This window comes from Symphalangus syndactylus, chromosome 8, assembly GCF_028878055.3.
Source record: "Symphalangus syndactylus isolate Jambi chromosome 8, NHGRI_mSymSyn1-v2.1_pri, whole genome shotgun sequence".
Lineage (NCBI taxonomy): Eukaryota > Metazoa > Chordata > Mammalia > Primates > Hylobatidae > Symphalangus > Symphalangus syndactylus.
Window position 1 is genome coordinate 53,775,830 of NC_072430.2, and position 18,916 is coordinate 53,794,745.

Consider the following 18,916-nt stretch of genomic DNA (forward strand, 5'->3'; position numbering starts at 1 on the left):
AAGAGAGTACCAGAAAGGAAACTGAGCAGTAATCAAGATGTTTGCTGCTGGAAGTCTGAACCGGCAGTGGGGATGAGAGATCGTTATAGTTCTTTTATTTTTTATTTTTTTTTTTTTTTGAGACGGAGTCTTGCTCTATCGCCCAGGCTGGAATGCAGTGGCGCAATCTCGGCTCACTGCAAGCTCCGCCTCCCGGGTCCACGCCATTCTCCTGCCTCAGCCTCTCCGAGTAGCTGGGACTACAGGTGCCCGCTGCCTCGCCCGGCTAATTTTTTGTATTTTTAGTAGAGACGGGGTTTCACTGTGTTAGCCAGGATGGTCTCGATCTCCTGACCTCGTGATCCGCCCGCCTCGGCCTCCCAAAGTGCTGGGATTACAAGCGTGAGCCACCGCGCCCGGCAGTTCTTTGTTAATGCTGAGCGAAGTCATCCATCCAGTGGCACTGGCAGGCAAAAAAAACTCGGAAGGCGCTGATGAGAAAGGAGAGATGAGAAAATGAGAGTAGTGAAAATGTTAAAAAGAAATGAGAGTAGGGAAGATGAGAGGAAAAAGAGAGAAATAAAGAAGTCAGGTCCATCCACGGTCTTCAGGGGTTGGGGTGGAAGTAGTGTATCAGAAGGAACACTGGGAACTCTCTCTGTGTTTCATGGTAATTTGTTACCTTGAAAAACTTGCAAGCTGTTTGCACCACAATTTCCTTATTTCTAAGATGAAGGGGCTGGATGAGATAGTTTCTAACCTGATCTGATTCTAAAAGCTCGTTAGTGGAGGTTTTCTATCTTTGAAGAGTGGTTGTCCAGGTTTTGACATCCTTTCCTCCCATCCCTTCAGCCTTGCTTCGTCCTTATAGCCACTTTTTGGAGGCCAGGCCAGTGCCTTCAAGCCTCCTTTTTTTTTTTTCTTTCTTTTTTTAATAGAGAGATGGGGGTCTTGCTATGTCACCAGGGCTGGTCTTAAACTCCTGGCCTCAAGTGATCCTCCTGCCTCAGCCTCCCAGGCATGAGCCACTGCTCCCAGCCCCTTCAAGCCTTTAGTTTGTTCCTAACATCCAATGTGTATTCTAATATCTTTGGAATGAAAAGGAGTTAGACTACCTCAGAGGCATTTATTTCTTAAACTTTTTTTTACTTTGTACTGACACCAGTGTAGTTTAAAATACAATATTTGAAAAATAAATTTATCTAATATACTTTAAAATTTCCTTTTGTTCATTTTTGGTAGTCCACTTTTGAATGAATAAAATAGGAGGCGTGGGGCTAGACCCTCATATATTTTAATATAGAGACTGTTTGTGACTTTGGAAATACCTGAATGCATTTTAATCTAGCTGCATAGGCTCTTCACAAAACTGTTGTGTGGTGGGGAGTCACGTGACGTTGGTGGTTACTCATGGCTGTGATACATTTGCATAAGCATGCAACTGCCATTACCTATTTAATAATCCATTTAACCGTAAACTGTAAATTAAAAGTGACTGCCAGTGATAAAGGAAGATTTAATGGAAGCAAATTTACTATTTAGGACCTTGGTTTTTAACCATTTTTAGATCTTGGAAGTCTTTTGAAAATCTGATGAAGGCAACTGGCCTTTTCCCAAATTGGACTAACATACAAACTGTTGCAGATAAATCAGGGGATTTAGAGACATGCCTCCCCCCTTCCTCCCCCGCACCCCAATGGAAGCCCATCCATGGATGACCTGATTTTAAATTTATGATTTTGGAGCTCAACTGTACAGTTAAACTGGTTCATTCATTTAATTCTTAAATCATTCATTCATGAGCCAAGCTCTCTGGTATTGTGGGAGGCTGTGATTTTTTTTTTTTTTTCTGATATGCCTTTGGCACTCCTGGAGGCTGTGATTCTTAACTCTCGCTTGACAGCAGTAGTCTTATATAAACAAATTCAAGACCCGTTTTCATCTTGCAATGAAGGGTATAACTCACATAGTGTATATCTTTAATGTATGCTTTTTATAGATTTAGGACTGTGTTTATCATCCATAGTCCTCTTGCTTTAATACAGTTTTTAATTTCCATTTAGTTAACCATTTACATTCTTATCCTTATAATCACACAATTTTCAATTGCCTTTCCATCTAAATCTTTATTTATAAACTTTTTTTTTGGTGCTCCCATATAGCCATCATCTTTAATGCTGCACAATATTCCACTGAGTTGGTAAACCTCTCCGATGCCGGACATAAAGGTTATTTCCAGTTTTACATTTTTTGGAGAATGTTGCAAGTGACAGCTTTAAGTAGCTTTTTCACTCTTGTCTTGGATTAGTTTCTCAGGGCAAATTCTCAAGGATGGGAGTAATGGCTCATTTATAACATTTTTATTAAGTACCTAGTATATTCCAGGCTGGATCAGAGGTTTGGCCATTTCCACGACACTTGATATGCTTTGCTGTTCTTTCCCATTGTGGTAGAGAACTACTTAACCAATCCAGTCAACTCTGAATTGTCCAACCCAGCAGACATGTGCTTCCTCATTCCTCATTTGGTGAATGTTTAGAAGTAAACTTAATAAAGCATGACAGGAAGATAAATCTGAAGAAATGACAGTGTGTAGCTAAATGAAATGTATATACTTCTAGAACTACCTGCCTTTTGGATTATTTACCCAACTTGGCCTTCTTTTGCTGTGTTAACTGAGAGATGAAGTTTTGACCAAGTCAGAAGATTAGAACACAATACAGGGATAAGCATCCTTAGAAATAACTTACGTTTATTCAAGTCACTTAGAAAATGTTGAAATTTCTTTAAAGCAAAACCACAATACACAGCTTTATTAATATATCCAAACTTCTATTTTGTGAATATTTATTAAATGCTTAGTATATGCTGGGAAGACAAATGTGTTGTATATTCCTGATTAGTTATTAGTAGGGAGAGACAAATACCTAAACAAATAGTTGCTGCAGCATGTGGTGGACACTGTAAGAGAGTTTATATACCCAGGAGTACAAAGGAAGAGAAGTTTCTGTTTCTTTACCCAGATTTTTTACTATAGAGAAGCCCCCATTTTCCCCCTTTCATGGTTTACTTTCATGTCTTGGGAGAGGAAAAACACTTGTTAAAGAGTGCAGTACATATAAATGACTTTGTTGGGATGAAGACTCAGTTTTTGAAATACATGTATAGTTTAATGAAGATTCAAAGTTGAGTAATTAAAGAACCTTTGCCCTGTCAATTACATTATAGCTGGCTGGTTGAAGGGAAGTCGTAAGTTGATAGTTATCTGAAAAGTCACTTATTTCTTCATAAAAATAATTTCTAGTGATCACTGGAAGGGACAAAAATAAAATAATAGAACTGTGTGTGCTGTCATTAGCCATAGCAAAAGCATATTCTCATATGATCATTTTTTTCTGTCATCTAGGCTAACGAATAAGAAAGTTGGTCTACCTTTTCTTCTAGAAAGAACACTGGGGATCCTGACAGCCTGGGTCCAGTTATAACTCTGCTGGTTACTAATTGTAACCTTAGAGCTTAGCAACACCCATGCTTCTATTTCCTCAGTGGTAAATTAGGGATCATAATAGTGTACACTTCATAGGACCGCCAGGTCCAATAGATACTGCTCTCTGCTCATCTTAGTCAACCTCTGAACAGCATTTGCTGCTCTTGACCTCTTTTCTCTCTTAGCTTCTGAGACCCCAAACTCTAGTTCTTTTCTATTATCCCCTGCTTCTTTTCATTTGCTCTTCTTGGCTCATCTTCTTCTATCCAATTTTTAAATATTGGGTGCCCAAGGACCTTTTCTGTCTTTTTTTTTTTTTTTTGAGATGGAGCCTCGCTCTGTTGCCCAGGCTGCAGTGCGGTGGCGAGATCTCGGCTCACTGCAAGCTCCGCCTCCCGGGTTCATGCCATTCTCCTGCCTCAGCCTCCCAAGTAGCTGGGACTACAGGTGCCTGCCACCACGTCCAGCTAATCTTTTGTATTTTTAGTAGAGACGGAGTTTCACCATGTTAGCCAGGATGGTCTCGATCTCCTAACCTCGTGAACCGCCCGCCTCGGCCTCTCAAAGTGCTGGGATTACAGGCATGAGCCACCGCGCCCAGCCGACCCTTTCTCTTCTTTTTGTTTACTCCTTTGCAAGGTGATCCTATTGGTCCCATGGCTTTAAGTATTATCTATATGCTGCTGAGTCTTATATGTCTATGGTTCTGACCTGTCCAGCTCAGAGGTCCAACTTCATATTTCTAATTGCCTCCTAGATACTGCTCCTTTAATACGTCTCTAACTAGATCCCTAGATCTCTCCGCTAAAATAAGCAAGCAAAGAAATAAACTTTCCCCTTTTCCAGTAATTTCCATCTTCTGTTAATGGCCTCAGATCTATGTCTTGTCCTTAATTCTTTCTTTCACATCATATATCCAAGCCAGCAGCAAAGCACTACCTTTTTGAATCAATCTATTTCTGTCTGTCTTCCCTACCATCCTTGCCAAGCCAGCGTCATCCCTTGTCACATTCACAGCCTCTAACTTGTCCTCTTCCTGCCTATTCTATACATAGCTGTTGGAGTGATTTTTTTTTTAAGCAAAAATCAGATCATGCCACTTCTCTGTTTTAAGATCCACTAATGGCCTCTCATTGCACCAAAATAAAATTGAATCTCCTTTCTGTAGCTTACCCATCTGAGCTCAGTTTCCATAACTAAGAAATGGGGATAACTGTGGCTTTAACTAGAATATAATAAGTTCCACGAGGGCATGGATTTTTATCTGCTTTGTTCACTACTGTTTTCCTAGTGCCTAGAACAGTGTGTACACGTAATAGGCACTTAATAAGTATTTATTGGATAAACACATTCAGATTATATGGGTACCCCAAAGCCTTTCTTCTTTCCTCTTTCAGAGCAGCATATTATATAGCTCAGTATTTTCTGCATTACATAGGAAGGCCAGCAAAGGCTTCTGATGCAATATCTCCTTTCTTTTTCCCTTCTCACTTTTTACTCATGTTCTCCTGTCCCTCCCTGTCTTGTCTTATTCTTCAGATCTGAGGATATGTTTGGGTCATTAGGAGGAAGATGAGTGGGTGAGTGGGGCAAGAAACAGAAACCGGAAAGGAATCCTGAGACTAGTACCAACAACATTTAAAACATAAACATTTTACTGTAGAAATCTTGTAATAGGCCAGGAGCGGTGGCTCACGCCTGTAATCCCTGCACTTTGGGAGGCTGAAGTGGGCGGGTCACTTGAGGTCAGGAGTTCGAGACTAGCCTGACCAACATGGTGAAACCTTGTCTCTACTTAAAAATACTAAAATTAGCCGGGTGTGGTGGCATGCACCTGTAATCCCAGCTGCTTGAGAGACTGAGGCAGGAGAGTCACTTGAACCTGGGAGGCAGGAGGTGGCAGTGAGCCAAGATTGCGTCACTGCACTCTAGCGTGGGTGACAGAGCGAGACTCTGTCTCAAAAAAACAAAAGGAAATCTTATATACAGAAGTGATAGATAGTATAATGAATCCTTATCTCTTCATCACCCAGTTTCAACAGTTATTAACTCATGGCCATGTTTTGAACAACCATTGTTTAATTTGGATCTTGCCTATGGTTAAGGAATGCCTAGTTTATAGAGGTTTATATCACAGATACAATTTTACCCTAGGTATCATTACTATTTTGTAAACCAACTTGTTGAGGACAGATAAGGAATATTTTTAAGGTTATTAGAAAAGCCTGAAATTTCACCGTTATTTCAACCATAAGTTTGCAAATAGTGAATAAGCCTGATAAGGGAAGCACATGAAGCCCATTAGCAGTTATTTATTTCTTATGTCAATTGGTTAATCAGAAACATGCTTGACTGGTAAGTAACCAAGAGCAGGCTTTGACGGGAAGTATAAAATCATGGGGACCTAGGGTGGAAAGGGTTAAATAAGGACGATGAATAGTGTTCAAGAGAGTAGGATGGTGCTGCTTTGCTACTTTCCAGCTTGCCTGGAGGTGGTCCCCACCTCAGAGCCTATAGAAAGAAGTCCTTATTCTAGTTTGGTGATGTTCCTTGTGCACTGTTACCTGGGTTCCCCTCAGCTTGGCTCCAAGGACCTTGTGTAAAACTGCGCAGAAGGTGCTTCCCGTTAACTCTGCTGCTTGTTTATTTTTAGGTATCTTGCAATATATTCAGAACTCTCCCTCCTAGTGACAGCAATGAATTTGATCCAGAAGAAGATGAACCTACTCTTGAGGCATCGTGGCCACACTTACAGGTACTTTGAAATACCATTTGTTATAAAAGAAAACTCCATTAACTCATTAGCTGATTAGCATGGGAATTCCTTGAAGGCCTTTATTCACCAAGAAATCAAATTAGAGTACATTAATGGAAAGTTAGAGAATGTTTTTTATGTTTCTTACTCTTGATAATTAGGATGCCAAAAGAATAAAATAGTGTCAGTGTGATGCTTTAGTGTCCCCCCACCTCACGTTGTAGGTACAGCCAGCAGTTCTTATTCCTCTATTAGAACTTCTTTATGATCCTGCCCTCTAGAGCCTCAAACAAAGCACAGAGTTATTTTCACATTAGTATTAGTTGGATGTGATTAGCTCACAGAGTATACATCTCATTTTTAGCAGTATGTACCCTGGGAACTTTGTATGTCTGCCATCACGTTAACTACAAATGTGTTTCTTTAGTTAGAAGGACAAAACCAAACTGTAATAGCTATTTCATTCACAGTATTATAAGGAAGAGTAACAGCTGAGAGAAGGCTTGGGTAAAGGCCAATTCTGTTCTCTTGCACTGAGAAGGCCATGTTTTCCAATCACACTCATGTGCCAGGATGGATCAGGGGCATCACTGAATCTCTGTTTGCAGCACTAGAGCCGTCTGTATTGTATTAACTTGTATAATACATACTGGTAATTTTCCAGCTCATTCCTTCCTTGTGCTGCCTTCTCTGAAGGCCAAAATTTCTTGAAAGAATAGAGCAAGGAAATTTGTACATATTGAACCCCAAAGTCACCCTTCCATTGAGTTGGAATATCCTCAGGTTGCTCAACAAATAGCAAGGGGGAAGGGGTGGAAGAAAATGAATAATACCTTGCACATCTTCACCCCTAGGCAGAAGCTGCTGCATTTTCGTAGAAATGTATTCATGGTTCAAGTTGACTTTTTGAAGAGCAAACAAACTGTGCAGCAGAGAGAGAAAGCCTAGAGATATTCTAAGAATTTTTTCCCCCTACTTCAGAATTTCTGACACAAATTTGCAAGTCTCTCTGTCCTGCTTTGACAACTCAAAGTTTCTGCAAGTACACACTTGTGCTATTTCCCTTTGTTATGTAGAGAGCTTTTGGGGGCTCTGTTTTCTCAGCCGTTACTCAGGCATGTTATGGATGAATGCCTCCAATGCTAAGATTGGGTAAATTAGTTAAAACATGGTAGTTGATTTACTATCTTAGATGTTTGATTTTTTTTTTTTAAGGTCCCAGACATATTGTCTGCAATCTAAGAAACTTGTAAAACTATTTGTACTTTTCATAGGTATATCCCAGATTGTGACACAATCCAAAAAAGCATTACTTTTTGAATGGGTGAATTGTCATGTCTTATTCTTAATGTTTGGTGCCAGTTCATTGAATTACAGTTTAGTCTGGAAGAAACTTAACAACAACAAAAAGACGATCTCCTCAGTAGTCTCACATCTTATGGTGGAAAAGACAAGGAAAGAGAAAGCCTCAGCATATTGTCTTCTCTGTATTCCAGAGAAGACACTGTGGACCACTCTTGCCATTTACAAGAGCTTTTTGAATATTCTAAATCATGATAACCATAGACATAAATTTCCCCTAAAGCACAATAAAGTTTTACTCATTATTACAGTTAATCCTTCCCGTACTTAATGACTCTGTAAAATATAGGACCAAATTAATTTCTGAAACTCTTAAATTCTGCCACAAAAAACCACTCTAGCTTACACTGTCATTACTGCAGGAATATTAACCATTAGTTCATCTGAAACCCTAAAACCAAAGAAACAATGAAAAATGGTAATGAGACCTGTGCCCTTTTGGATATAAAGGCAGAAACAGTATTATAATATGGGCTGGTTTCATCTATGTTGACATCCTGTTCAAGGTTATTATCCTTTGGTCCTTTCTTTAGCTCAAGGGGAAATATGACCTACTAATGCTGGATCAGGTGAAGGAAACTTTTAAAATTCGTAAATCAACCTTCATTCATAGTAAAGGTTAGGTCACTAGGCACACTGTTGCCTTCACCATCTGTTGCTTTTGGACCAAGGCTCCTGACGTGGTCTCAAGAATCCTGTGTTTCCTTTGTATATTCCTATAGCACAAATTAGTCACCTTTCCATTTTCAATGTTAGGTGGTTTTAGCACTAATGAGGGCACTCACTGAATGTATAAGAAGTCTCTTTTTCTTTTCACGATAGGTCATTCATCTCATAGTCAACTGTCATGAAGTTTAACATTTTACTTTTTAGTTGATCCACTGTCTATTCTTCTGACCAAAACACAGCATAGTTTTAGACCTTTTCACTTTTTATTAACTTCATAATTAGCAGTATGCTTCCTTTTCTGGAACACATTTTGCAAGGAAGAAACTATAAATACCTGACGGGAGGAGGTCAAAACAACAAAATGACATTGAGATGTGGTTGTTGAATGGTTGGCTGTGCTCATTGCCCAGCTAATTGACTGCTCCTGCATATCTTTTTGATTTAAATTTGTGGCCTACACGAAATTACTGATTGGCCGAATGTAGTGGCCCATGTGTGTAATCCTAACACTTTGGAAGGCCAAGGCAGGTGGATCACTTGAAGCCAGGAGTTTGAGAGCAGCCTGGCCAGCATAATGAAACCTCGTCTCTATGAAAAATACAAAAATTAGACAGGCATGGCAGCACATGCCTGTAATCCCAGCTACTTGGGAGGCTGAGGCATGAGAATTGCTTGAACCTGGGAGGCGGAGGCTGCAGTGAGCCAAGATTGTGCCACTGCACTCCAGCTTGGGCAACAGAGTGAGACCATCTCACCAAAAAAAAAAAAAAAAAGTAAAAAATTACTGATTGTAACAAATTGTGGATCTTTTGGGATCTTTAAAAATAGACAAAAGAATAATTTTTAGTTCAAATATGTCAAAGGGGTCTACTCTGCGTATGTTATTCAACCTTTTCAATTATCCAAATTAGTATCTTGTTTATGTATTTTCTGAAATTAGGTGTGTCTTCAGTAGAATACAATTTTACAGGACTTTCATTTACAATTAAGAATTTGTTTTTAGTGCTTTCCGCTTGAGACTGACAAACAGGAATGCTAGTCTTTTTACTAAAGTTCCTTGGAGAATTCATTTATGTAACCTTGAAAAGTAATTTGTCCTCCCCAGCCCCGAGTCTTTCTCTTTAGAAACTTAAGGGAGATTTTTGATTTTGACATAAAATCTTTCTTTTAAGTGCAGAGAACACTTAGCAGCTTATTAATAAATATGTCTGAAGTGTTTCCACCAAACCATTTTAGACCATAACTGCTTTCAAGTGACCAGAGATGAGAGAGCACTTTGCCAGTCTTGCTGGAAAGCTTTGCCAGTCCACAGGCCAGCTTAGAAGATGAGAATCTCCCCTCTTTGTGGCAACCAAAAGAGGGCTAAAACCCACTTGATGGGGTCATTTGAATAAGGCTGACATTCTGTTTCTAAAACTGAGAGTTGACAGATGAGTGTATTAGAAAAGGAACAATTCTCTGAGGTCTTAGGACTTGGGCATTATTTTGACTAGCAAAATAACATGTGAAAGTTGGCAACGTCCGGATCATTAGGAAAGAAATTTTTCTGAATTCAGAGAGTTCCAAGGAGAGAAACATAGTTTTATAAGGAAGTAAAATGCTAATGTGAATCCCTAATTTAAGTTTTAAATTAGTCTGGCGTGACAAGAAACATTTAAATCAGTGGTATCTGTGGACCCTTAGAGGGGCTCTGAGACCTGATTTTCAGTGTCCTGCAAGGTCAAAACTACCTTTATAACAGTGCTGTATATATGATCTGTCATTTCACTGTGTTGACGTTTGTACTATTCATTGCAAAAATGATGGTGGTTAAAATTGCTGCTACCTTAATGAGAATCAAGGCATTTGTGCCAAACTAGTTGAGTATTCTTCATTGCCATGTACTTGTAATTAAAAATGTAAAAAAGCCGATTTCACTTGAGAACATCTTTGAAGAAACAGTGAAAATTAATAATTTTATTAAATTTTGACCCTCAAGCACACATTTAAAAATATTCTACATGACACAATGGGAAGTATGCATAGTAACATCCACTGCATACTGAAATATAATGGTTATCTTATGGAAAAGCATTTGTATAATAGTTTTTGAGCTGTAACCCAAACTAGCCTTTTTTTTTTCCCCCCTCCTCATGAAACATCATTTTTACTTGAAGGAATGACTGACAAACTATGATTATTCAGACTTGGGTATTTGGCAGATATTTTCTCTGAAACAAACAAGAAAACCATTTGACAATATTTGTTACCACTGACAAAATTAGAGCAGTAACGTAGAATTTAGAATTAGAATTTTAGAAAACTTGTATCTGTCTTGCATCTGTCACCTTGAGCTTGCAGCTTCCCAAAGCTTAAAGACTTTTTAAACATAAAATTGAGATAATAAAGATGTGATATTTTTAGATACTGTATAATAAAACAAGTCAACATTTAAAAGAGCTGCATAACTCAGTGAACCAATATTTTCCAGTTGGCAAATGATGTTAGGAAACCATGCATGGATAAAGATCCATTCAAAGTGCAAGACAGATGATTGGATTTTAGTGTAATAAAGTATGAAAAGTTCATTGATATCATTTCAGATTCTATGTTGCAACTAATCTTTAAGAAATGACAATTTGTTGGCTGGGCGCGGTGGCTCACGCCTGTAATCCCAGCACTTTGGGAGGCAGAGGTGGGCGGATCACGAGGTCAGGAGATCGAGACCATCCTGTCTAACACAGTGAAACCCCGTCTCTACTAAAAATACAAAAAATTAGCCGGGCGTGGTGGCAGGTGCCTGTAGTCCCAGCTGCTTGGGAGGCTGAGGCAGGAGAATAGCATGAACCCGGGAGCCGGAGCTTGCAGTGAGCGGAGATTGCATCACTGCACTCCAGCCTGGGTGACAGAGCGAGACTCTGTCTTAAAAAAAAAAAAAAAAAAGAAATGACAATTCGTTGAATTTAGTGTAGCATCAAAGAATATCCACAATTATGTGGGAGAAAAAGAAACTAGTAAAATACTCCCCCTTTTTTGGTGAAGATCTCCCTGGATCTCCATCAGCCTTGATTTTCTTTGTATACTTAAACCAAAATGACATATCACAACAGATTGGATATAGAAGCAGATGAAAATCTGTCTTACATTAAGCCACATATTAAAGAGATTTATAAAACTATAAAACAATGGCTTTCTTCTCAATTCTTTTGTAAAGTAAAGGTTTTTTTTTTCTTTTTTTTCAGGAACATAATTATGTTAACATATAATGCACCTTGTTTTTAAATGAAACAGTAAAATTTTAAAGTTTTTTTCACTTTTTATTTCTAATTTGATATTATATATATCATATATATCTCATATAAACAAAAGCTTTGGGGTCCTTGTTAATTTTTAAGTGTAAAGGAGTGAGACCAAAAGTTAGCAAATGTTATTTTAGGAATAGTGATGATGATACATGTTAGTCATTGTGCAGAGGGCTTTATGTGTGTATTTTCACATTTAATCTTAGAGACTATCCATCTCCATTATAAAATCGAAGAGACAAAGTTTCAGAGAAATTAACTTGCTCGGGGTTACACAGTAAGGGAAAGAGTTAGGCATTCAACCCAGTATTCATGTCTTTAAAAGTTCTGGATTATATATGTATTTTTTAAAGAAATAAGAGTCTTGTTCTCTTGCCCAGGCTTGACTCAAACTCCTGGGCTGAAGCAGTCCTCCTTCCTCAGCCTTCTGAGTAGCTGAGACTGCAGGCGCAGGCAGTTGTACCAGTTAAAGGTTCTGGTTTTGATACACTGTTACATACCTCATCAGGATCTGATGTAGCCTTTGACATAGACTTATTATGCAAAGAGAATAGGCAATGATTCCCCACTGGTTATCAGAACAATTATTTGAGGCTGACTTTTTGCAGATGGGTATATTGTGCCACACTACCTTATGATCTGGATGAGTAGAAATTGCCATAAACTTTCTGAAAAGAAATTTGTCAATGAGTATCAAAAATTCTGAATGTTTGGATATCTTGTGATCTAGCAATTCCACGTTTAGAAATATTTCCTCATGACATAATTGAACAAGTACATACTGACATATGCTATGTGATGCACATTGTCGCAGAATGATGGAGAAATAATTCAGAAACTACTTAAATATCTAAGCCTGGGAGGTTGGTTAAATTAATTATGAATAGTGGAATTATTCATTATACATTATAATGGACTACTTACAGCTACTAAGAATGATAGTTGAGATATTATTGATGTAAATTGTTCATAATACATTGTTTAAATGGAAAAAGTAGTCTGTAAAACTGTAAAAGTATATTTATATGGTACGTTAAATGAAGTATATACATAATATATTGTTTAAATGGTACAAGTAGTTTGCAAAACTGTAAGAATATATTTATAGTACATTAGTATGTCGTAGAAGGAAATATATACATTGAAATGTTAACGGTGGTTGTCTCTGAATGGTAAGATTATGGGAAATTTTTCTTTGCTTTGTTTGGTTGTATTTTCTAATTTAAACTTTTAAAAGTTGAAAGCATAACAGCAACTGTGAGCCACAAGAAAGGCTGGCCTGGTTTGTTGATTGATACTAAAATCAATTTTCTAAGGCCTGTCACTTTTAGTGTTACAGGCTTTTGGTGGTTTTTAGTACTGTTCTCAGTGAATCATAATTTGAAATTAATTATAATCTGTTTGTTGCAGCTTGTATATGAATTTTTCATACGATTTTTGGAAAGCCAAGAATTCCAACCCAGCATTGCCAAAAAATATATAGATCAGAAATTTGTATTACAGGTAAGCAAATTATTGTGGATGTGTGTATTTGTCACCCAGTTAACACTTTATCTCATTTTCTCTTCATGTTTGTTAAAAAAATTTTGCAATGACGGTTATATCACCCACAAAAAATATATATATAAACATAAGTTAATTTCCATTACTGCCTATTAAAAGTAATAGGTACATTTAAGTTTATTTATGGTAGAAATCAATTACATTTTAAATAGCCAGGAATGCTAATGCCTAAATCCCTACAGTTTTCTCTTAAAATTTAATTATAAAGGAATTTCATTTATATAACCTTGGTTTATGTGAATTGTTATATAGCTTAAAAACTTATATTTGCATAAGGATTCTTAAAGAACTGTGGTGTAGATCTGTTAAAACTGAGTAGGCAAGCTCAGACTTCAAAGCATAAGTAACCTGTAATAAATAATCAAAGTCAAGGTACTGATGAGATTTCACTGCTAGAAAATAGCATAGCTTAACATTCTAAAATTTCCCTAAAGGGATTAACTCTCATCTCTCCATTTGGAACATCTCTGAGAACACTTTTTTCCTGACTCCTCATTGTGCATGTTATAATGATGGATCTTCCTTTTTACCTGGAACTTGGGCGCTTTCATGGCACTGAAGTTTTAGGTAACACTTCCTTGCTCCTGTTGTTGATATATTCATCTCTAAAAATGGATGCTTGAGCCAAACTGGTGTAGCTCTTTTTCTGAGTGACATATGGGGCATCTAATGTAGGAAAGAATAAATGTTTATCTCCTAGTAAGCCAGTAAGAAGAATTTCAAATTTAAAACATTAATTTGATCTAGCCTGGGCAACAGAGCAAGACCCTGTCTCTAAAAATAAAATAAAAAGTAAAACATTAATTTGGCAGGAAATTGATCTCCTCTGCCTTACTGGGATGGGGCTGATAACCTTTGTGATCTCATTTCCCTCCTTAATTAAATTAATACGTTTGGAATTTAGGATATATAGGTTGAACCATAGCCAATTTTTTGACTGTTTTTAACACTCAAAAGAGCAGTTTCATAGGGTTCAATCCAACAGGGGCAGGCAAGCTTCCAGAGAGCTGAGGGGCATGGAGGCCTCTCCACATCCTAAGTAAGGCTAAGTGGAATTAAACCCAAAGTTCAGGTGTTAGCTCAGAGCTGAAAGGAGGTTTGGTGCCTTGCCTGTGGGGATCATTAGTACCTGTACACCCTATTCCCCTAGGTACATGGGGCTGATCCTTGATTTAGAGTACTTTGGTACCACACTGGTGAATGCTGGCTCACACTTTAACATGAGAGGGTTTGGAAAAGTGAGGTCTGAAATAGAGATGGAAAGGTAGGTAAGTAGATGGATACGTGGATCACGGGGTAAATAGGTAAATTGGTATGGATTGTTATGCCAAGGAAGCATAATTTATTTCAAAAAAATGTAAGTGATACATAAAGATCTACATTTTGTATTGGAAAGCCTTGCACGTATATAGTGCTGTCTGATTGTCAGAGCACCTTTGCCTGCGTTAGTTGATTTGTACAGCAGTCTTGTAAAGTAGACATGGCTAAATTTTTATGCCCTCCCTCACCCCCCGCCCCATTTTATAAATGCACAAACTGAGGTCTAGAAAGATTATCAAGTTTGCTCAACATTTCCTATTCTGGATTTCTGTCCATCATGCCATGATGCCTTCTTGTGATTCCCTTGCTGTAACTTGGAGTGACTTCAGGGGAGAAGTAGCCCTCACATGTGAAGACTAATGAAATAATAGGGTTCTCCTATTTCTTGTGAATTAACGTGCCTGAGAGGATCAGGTAGTAATTCTCTATTAAAGCCTGTATTTAGTTGACATGGAATCAGTAAATCCTATGGTCTTACTATGAAGCCAGTGCTTTTCTTACACAAAAACATCCAGGGCTCAGCCCAGTGTGCTGTCCATGGTAGACATTACTGAAGATAATGAAACTTATAATACGAAAACCTCAGAGAAACCCAGATTTGGAAAGGACATTTTGGGTTATGTATTCTAGTTCTTTAGCAAATTAGTCTCCTTTGAGACCCTTTTGCAGTGAAGAAAAGCGATACACACAGGCAGCTTGTTCCACTTTTGTTAGGAAGTTCTTTTTTATGCTGAACCTCTCTATGCCTTGTACCCTTTGTCCTTATTCTCCCCAGAATAATTTCTTAGTATATCTGTAGCCCAGACATAACCTTTCAGGTCTTAGAACACAGCTTCTGTGTTCACCCTTTGACTCTTTTTCTCTATAACAGTGGTTGCAATTCAAATGCTGATAGCCTCACACATAGTAAGTCTGAAAGCCAGGGGTCAGACAATAGGATGTAGACTGGTTCCTATTAAATGGGGCTTTGGCTACCCCTCTTCATTCAGTTATCCCCAGACTTTTCTCCTCGCCAACCCCCAAGATAAATATAAATCCAGATTCTTCTGTGAAGTTTTCTGGTGTTACTAAAATCTTGTACAGAGTGAACTAGCCCATTTGCCTTCTAGATCTAGCCTACCATCTGTCAGTATGCATTTTCTCCTCCAGATCGAGTTCTTGGTTCTGTCAACCTTTTCTCATTTGTTAGGTTTGAAGCCTTCAGTATCCTGGATGTGTCCATTTGTCCTCTAATGTGACATCTATATCTGAACAGAATGCCCTGAGCCTGATCAGCCCAGTGTGGCTTAGAGTTGGCTTTTTCATTCCCTTGTTGTGACTCTAGGTTTCTTAAAGGAAAAGTCCCATGAGCATTTCTTACTGTAGCATGACATTGCCAACTTACGTTAAGCTTCTGATTATAGCTGGCGTCTAATTGAGCTTTCTGCATATTGCTGCATGTTTCTCTTCTTTTCTCTTTTTTAAACAAACAGGGTCTTGCTATGTTGTCTAGGTTGGGCTCAAGTGATCCACCTCAGCCTTCCAAGTAGCTGAAACTACAGGTGTGCACCACCATGCCTGGCTTACTTATTGTTGGTTGTTACACAGTTTGCTTTTTTATCTAAGTGTGGTACTTGGCATATGTTCCTGTGGAATCATTTATCCCTTATTCATATCTACCTTATTCACTGTGTCTTCCATCTTTATGACATCTGTAACCTAAATATGCTATTGGCCTCATCTAAGTCATTGATTAAAATTGTTTAACTAGGATAAAACACTACCTATTGGGTACAGTGCACACTATTGTATATGGGTACACTAAAAGCCCAGACTTCACTGCCATGCATCTAGTAGTCCATTTTGTGTTGCTATAAAGGAATTCTTGTGGCTGGGTAATTTATGAAGAAAAGAGGTGTATTTGGTTCATGGTTCTTCAGACTGTACAAGAAGCATGGCACTAGCATCTGCTTCTGGTGAGGGCCTCAGGAAGCTTATAATCATGGTGGAAAGCCAAGGGGGAGCATGTGTGTCATGTGGTGAGAGAGGAGCAAGACAGAGGGGGCGTCAAGCTTTTTTTTTTTTTTTTTTTTTTTAACAACCAGATCTCACAGTAACTAATAGAGTGAGAACTCACTCATTACTTCAAGGATAGCACCAACCCATTCATGAGGGACCCACCTCCATACCTCCATGATCCAGATACCTCTCACTAGGCCTCACCTCCAACACTGGGAATCACATTTCAACACGAGATTTGGAGGGAACAAAAACCAAACTATATCAATGCAATATATCCATGTAACACAACTGCACTTGTACTCCCAAAACTATAAAAATAAAAATAATTAAAAAAAAAGAAAAAGTTGTTAAACTAGCCAGGGTTGAGATAGGAGCTTTTAGAAATTCCCTATATTACACAGCTTCATCATTAATCAGTAATCTTTGAATTTTATCCTTGATCCAGAAATTTACTAGTATATTATCATCCTTCCTGCATTTCTTTTTTTTTTTTTTTTTTTTTTTTTTTTTTGAGACGGAGTCTCGCCCTGTCGCCCAGGCTGGAGTGCAGTGGCGCAATTTCGGCTCACTGCAAGCTCCGCCTCCCGGGTTCACGCCATTCTCCTGCCTCAGCCTCTCCGAGTAGCTGGGACTACAGGCGCCCGCCACCATGCCCGGCTAATTTTTTGTATTTTTAGTAGAGATGGGGTTTCATCATGGTCTCGATCTCCTGACCTCGTGATCCGCCCACCTCGGCCTCCCAAAGTGCTGGGATTACAAATGTGAGCCACCGCGCCCGGCCCCTTCCTGCATTTCTTAATTTTGGTTGTAAGGAGAACATAGAGACTATTAGATGCTATGGTAAAAGCCAGGACTCTGTGTTTATAGCATTACTCTCATCTGTAGGCCTTGTAACTTTATCATAAAAAGGAATGCCATTTATCTGCCATGTGGTATTAGTGAACATCTAGAGCTAGTGCTGTTTACTGATGATCCTGCCCTAAGTGCTTGCAAACCATGGGTTTGTTCTTCTGTCCTAAAATTTTGCCAGACACAAGAAATAAAGTGTCAGTGGTGAAGTTCATTTATATACTTTACGTTTTCAGCCCCTTCCTCATTTTTCCAATTGTTGCCTTCTTTACTTTCCATCTGCTGGATCTGTTATAAATTTGACCTTCACACCATTTCCTGAATGAATTGTGAAAGTGGCAAGCAGGGGTATTGGCAGAATCAGCACCACCACCGAGAGCTTGAATGAAATCATCTGACTAATCAGTGCATTAACTGCCATGTTGGGAATAAGCCCTGGGCACCTGTTAGCTACCATTTTCCAGAATACCCTGCTCATTCATGTTGGTAACCTGTAAGTTGGCCACCTGTCCTTTCCTTACCCTTTAGTCTGCTGATGACTTACCTTTGCTCCCAGTACCTTCTAAGAGGGGGCCTTAATTTTTTAACTGGTTCTTCTGAGATCCCTTCCTGGCCGGTTTTGTTCTGCTGGGGAGTGGGTGGGCCTTTGGGGCTTGAGGGATTGATGCTGATATTTTACCCCATTATCCCCCATCTCACTCATTCCTCCTCCTCTTTCCCACCATGACATAACTGTCCTTGAATTGACAGGTCCTTCTAACCTCTGCACTCTGTAGTCAGGTCTTTTTCACACCCCTGCTTGTCCTTGCATTTTTCTGAACTCCATAGTCTCCCATGGTGCCACCTGTTCCTAGTGTGTTTCTCTTACGACATGGAAACCTACATCCTTTTCCTTTTGACAAATCAGGATGACATTTACCCTGTTTCTTTTCTTTGGGCAGATTTTTATTTTCTGTAGGTTTTCAGTGATCTCAAAAAAGAATCTTGGTAATCTCAGCTTAAAATTTCTTTCTTCAGTTAGACAGAATTTATTGTATCCGTGAGATTTCAACTTATTTTCTGTAGCAGCTGAATATGTTCTTTGCAGTCAGTCTTCTGACTCTCGTTCCTCTGTCAGTGAATACAAAAGCAAAATAGGAATTGAGCTATTTTGCTATGATGTAGTGGAAAGTTAGGAAGCTTTGGGTTTGAATCTTGACTTCCCAATATATTGTAAGTATATTTTAGGAGCTGAGAATGTGAGCTTTGGGGTCAGAAGAAACTGCATACAAACTCTGGCTTCTCTGCCTGCTTGCAGTATGACTTTCAGCAAGTTTGTATACCTGTTGTCCAAGCCTGAATTTCCTCATTCATGACATGAGATAACAGGATAAATGAGATACCGTTAAGTAAAATAGGAGACACCTCAAAATCGACAGTTGTCAAATCTGCTTAGTTCACTTGGCAGTGTGGATACAAAGACAGGATCCCTGCCTTCAATCTTAAACAGGTGACTGAAAACCTCGGGCAGATTATTGACCACTCTGAGCCTCAGTGTCGTTTTCTATAAAATGACATTAAGAGTCACCTATCACAACAAGTCACAGCAAGTAGGCTTGTTATAAGATGAGATGACTTGTAAAAATGTCTACTGGTATCACCTATGGGGCA

At 38.7% G+C, this 18,916-nt stretch overlaps 1 protein-coding gene across 3 annotated transcripts in view; it reads left to right on the forward strand.

The window, feature by feature from the left end:
- The window catches only part of PPP2R5E (protein phosphatase 2 regulatory subunit B'epsilon), a 184,550-nt gene that overhangs the window by 121,820 nt on the left and 43,814 nt on the right, over positions 1–18,916 (forward strand). For all 3 annotated transcript variants that reach the window (XM_055289145.2, XM_055289144.2, XM_055289146.2), the window contains 2 exons: positions 6,120–6,221; positions 12,944–13,036. In XM_055289145.2, coding sequence (XP_055145120.1) covers positions 6,120–6,221; positions 12,944–13,036 — 195 coding nt within the window. The remainder of the gene's footprint in view (positions 1–6,119; positions 6,222–12,943; positions 13,037–18,916) is intronic.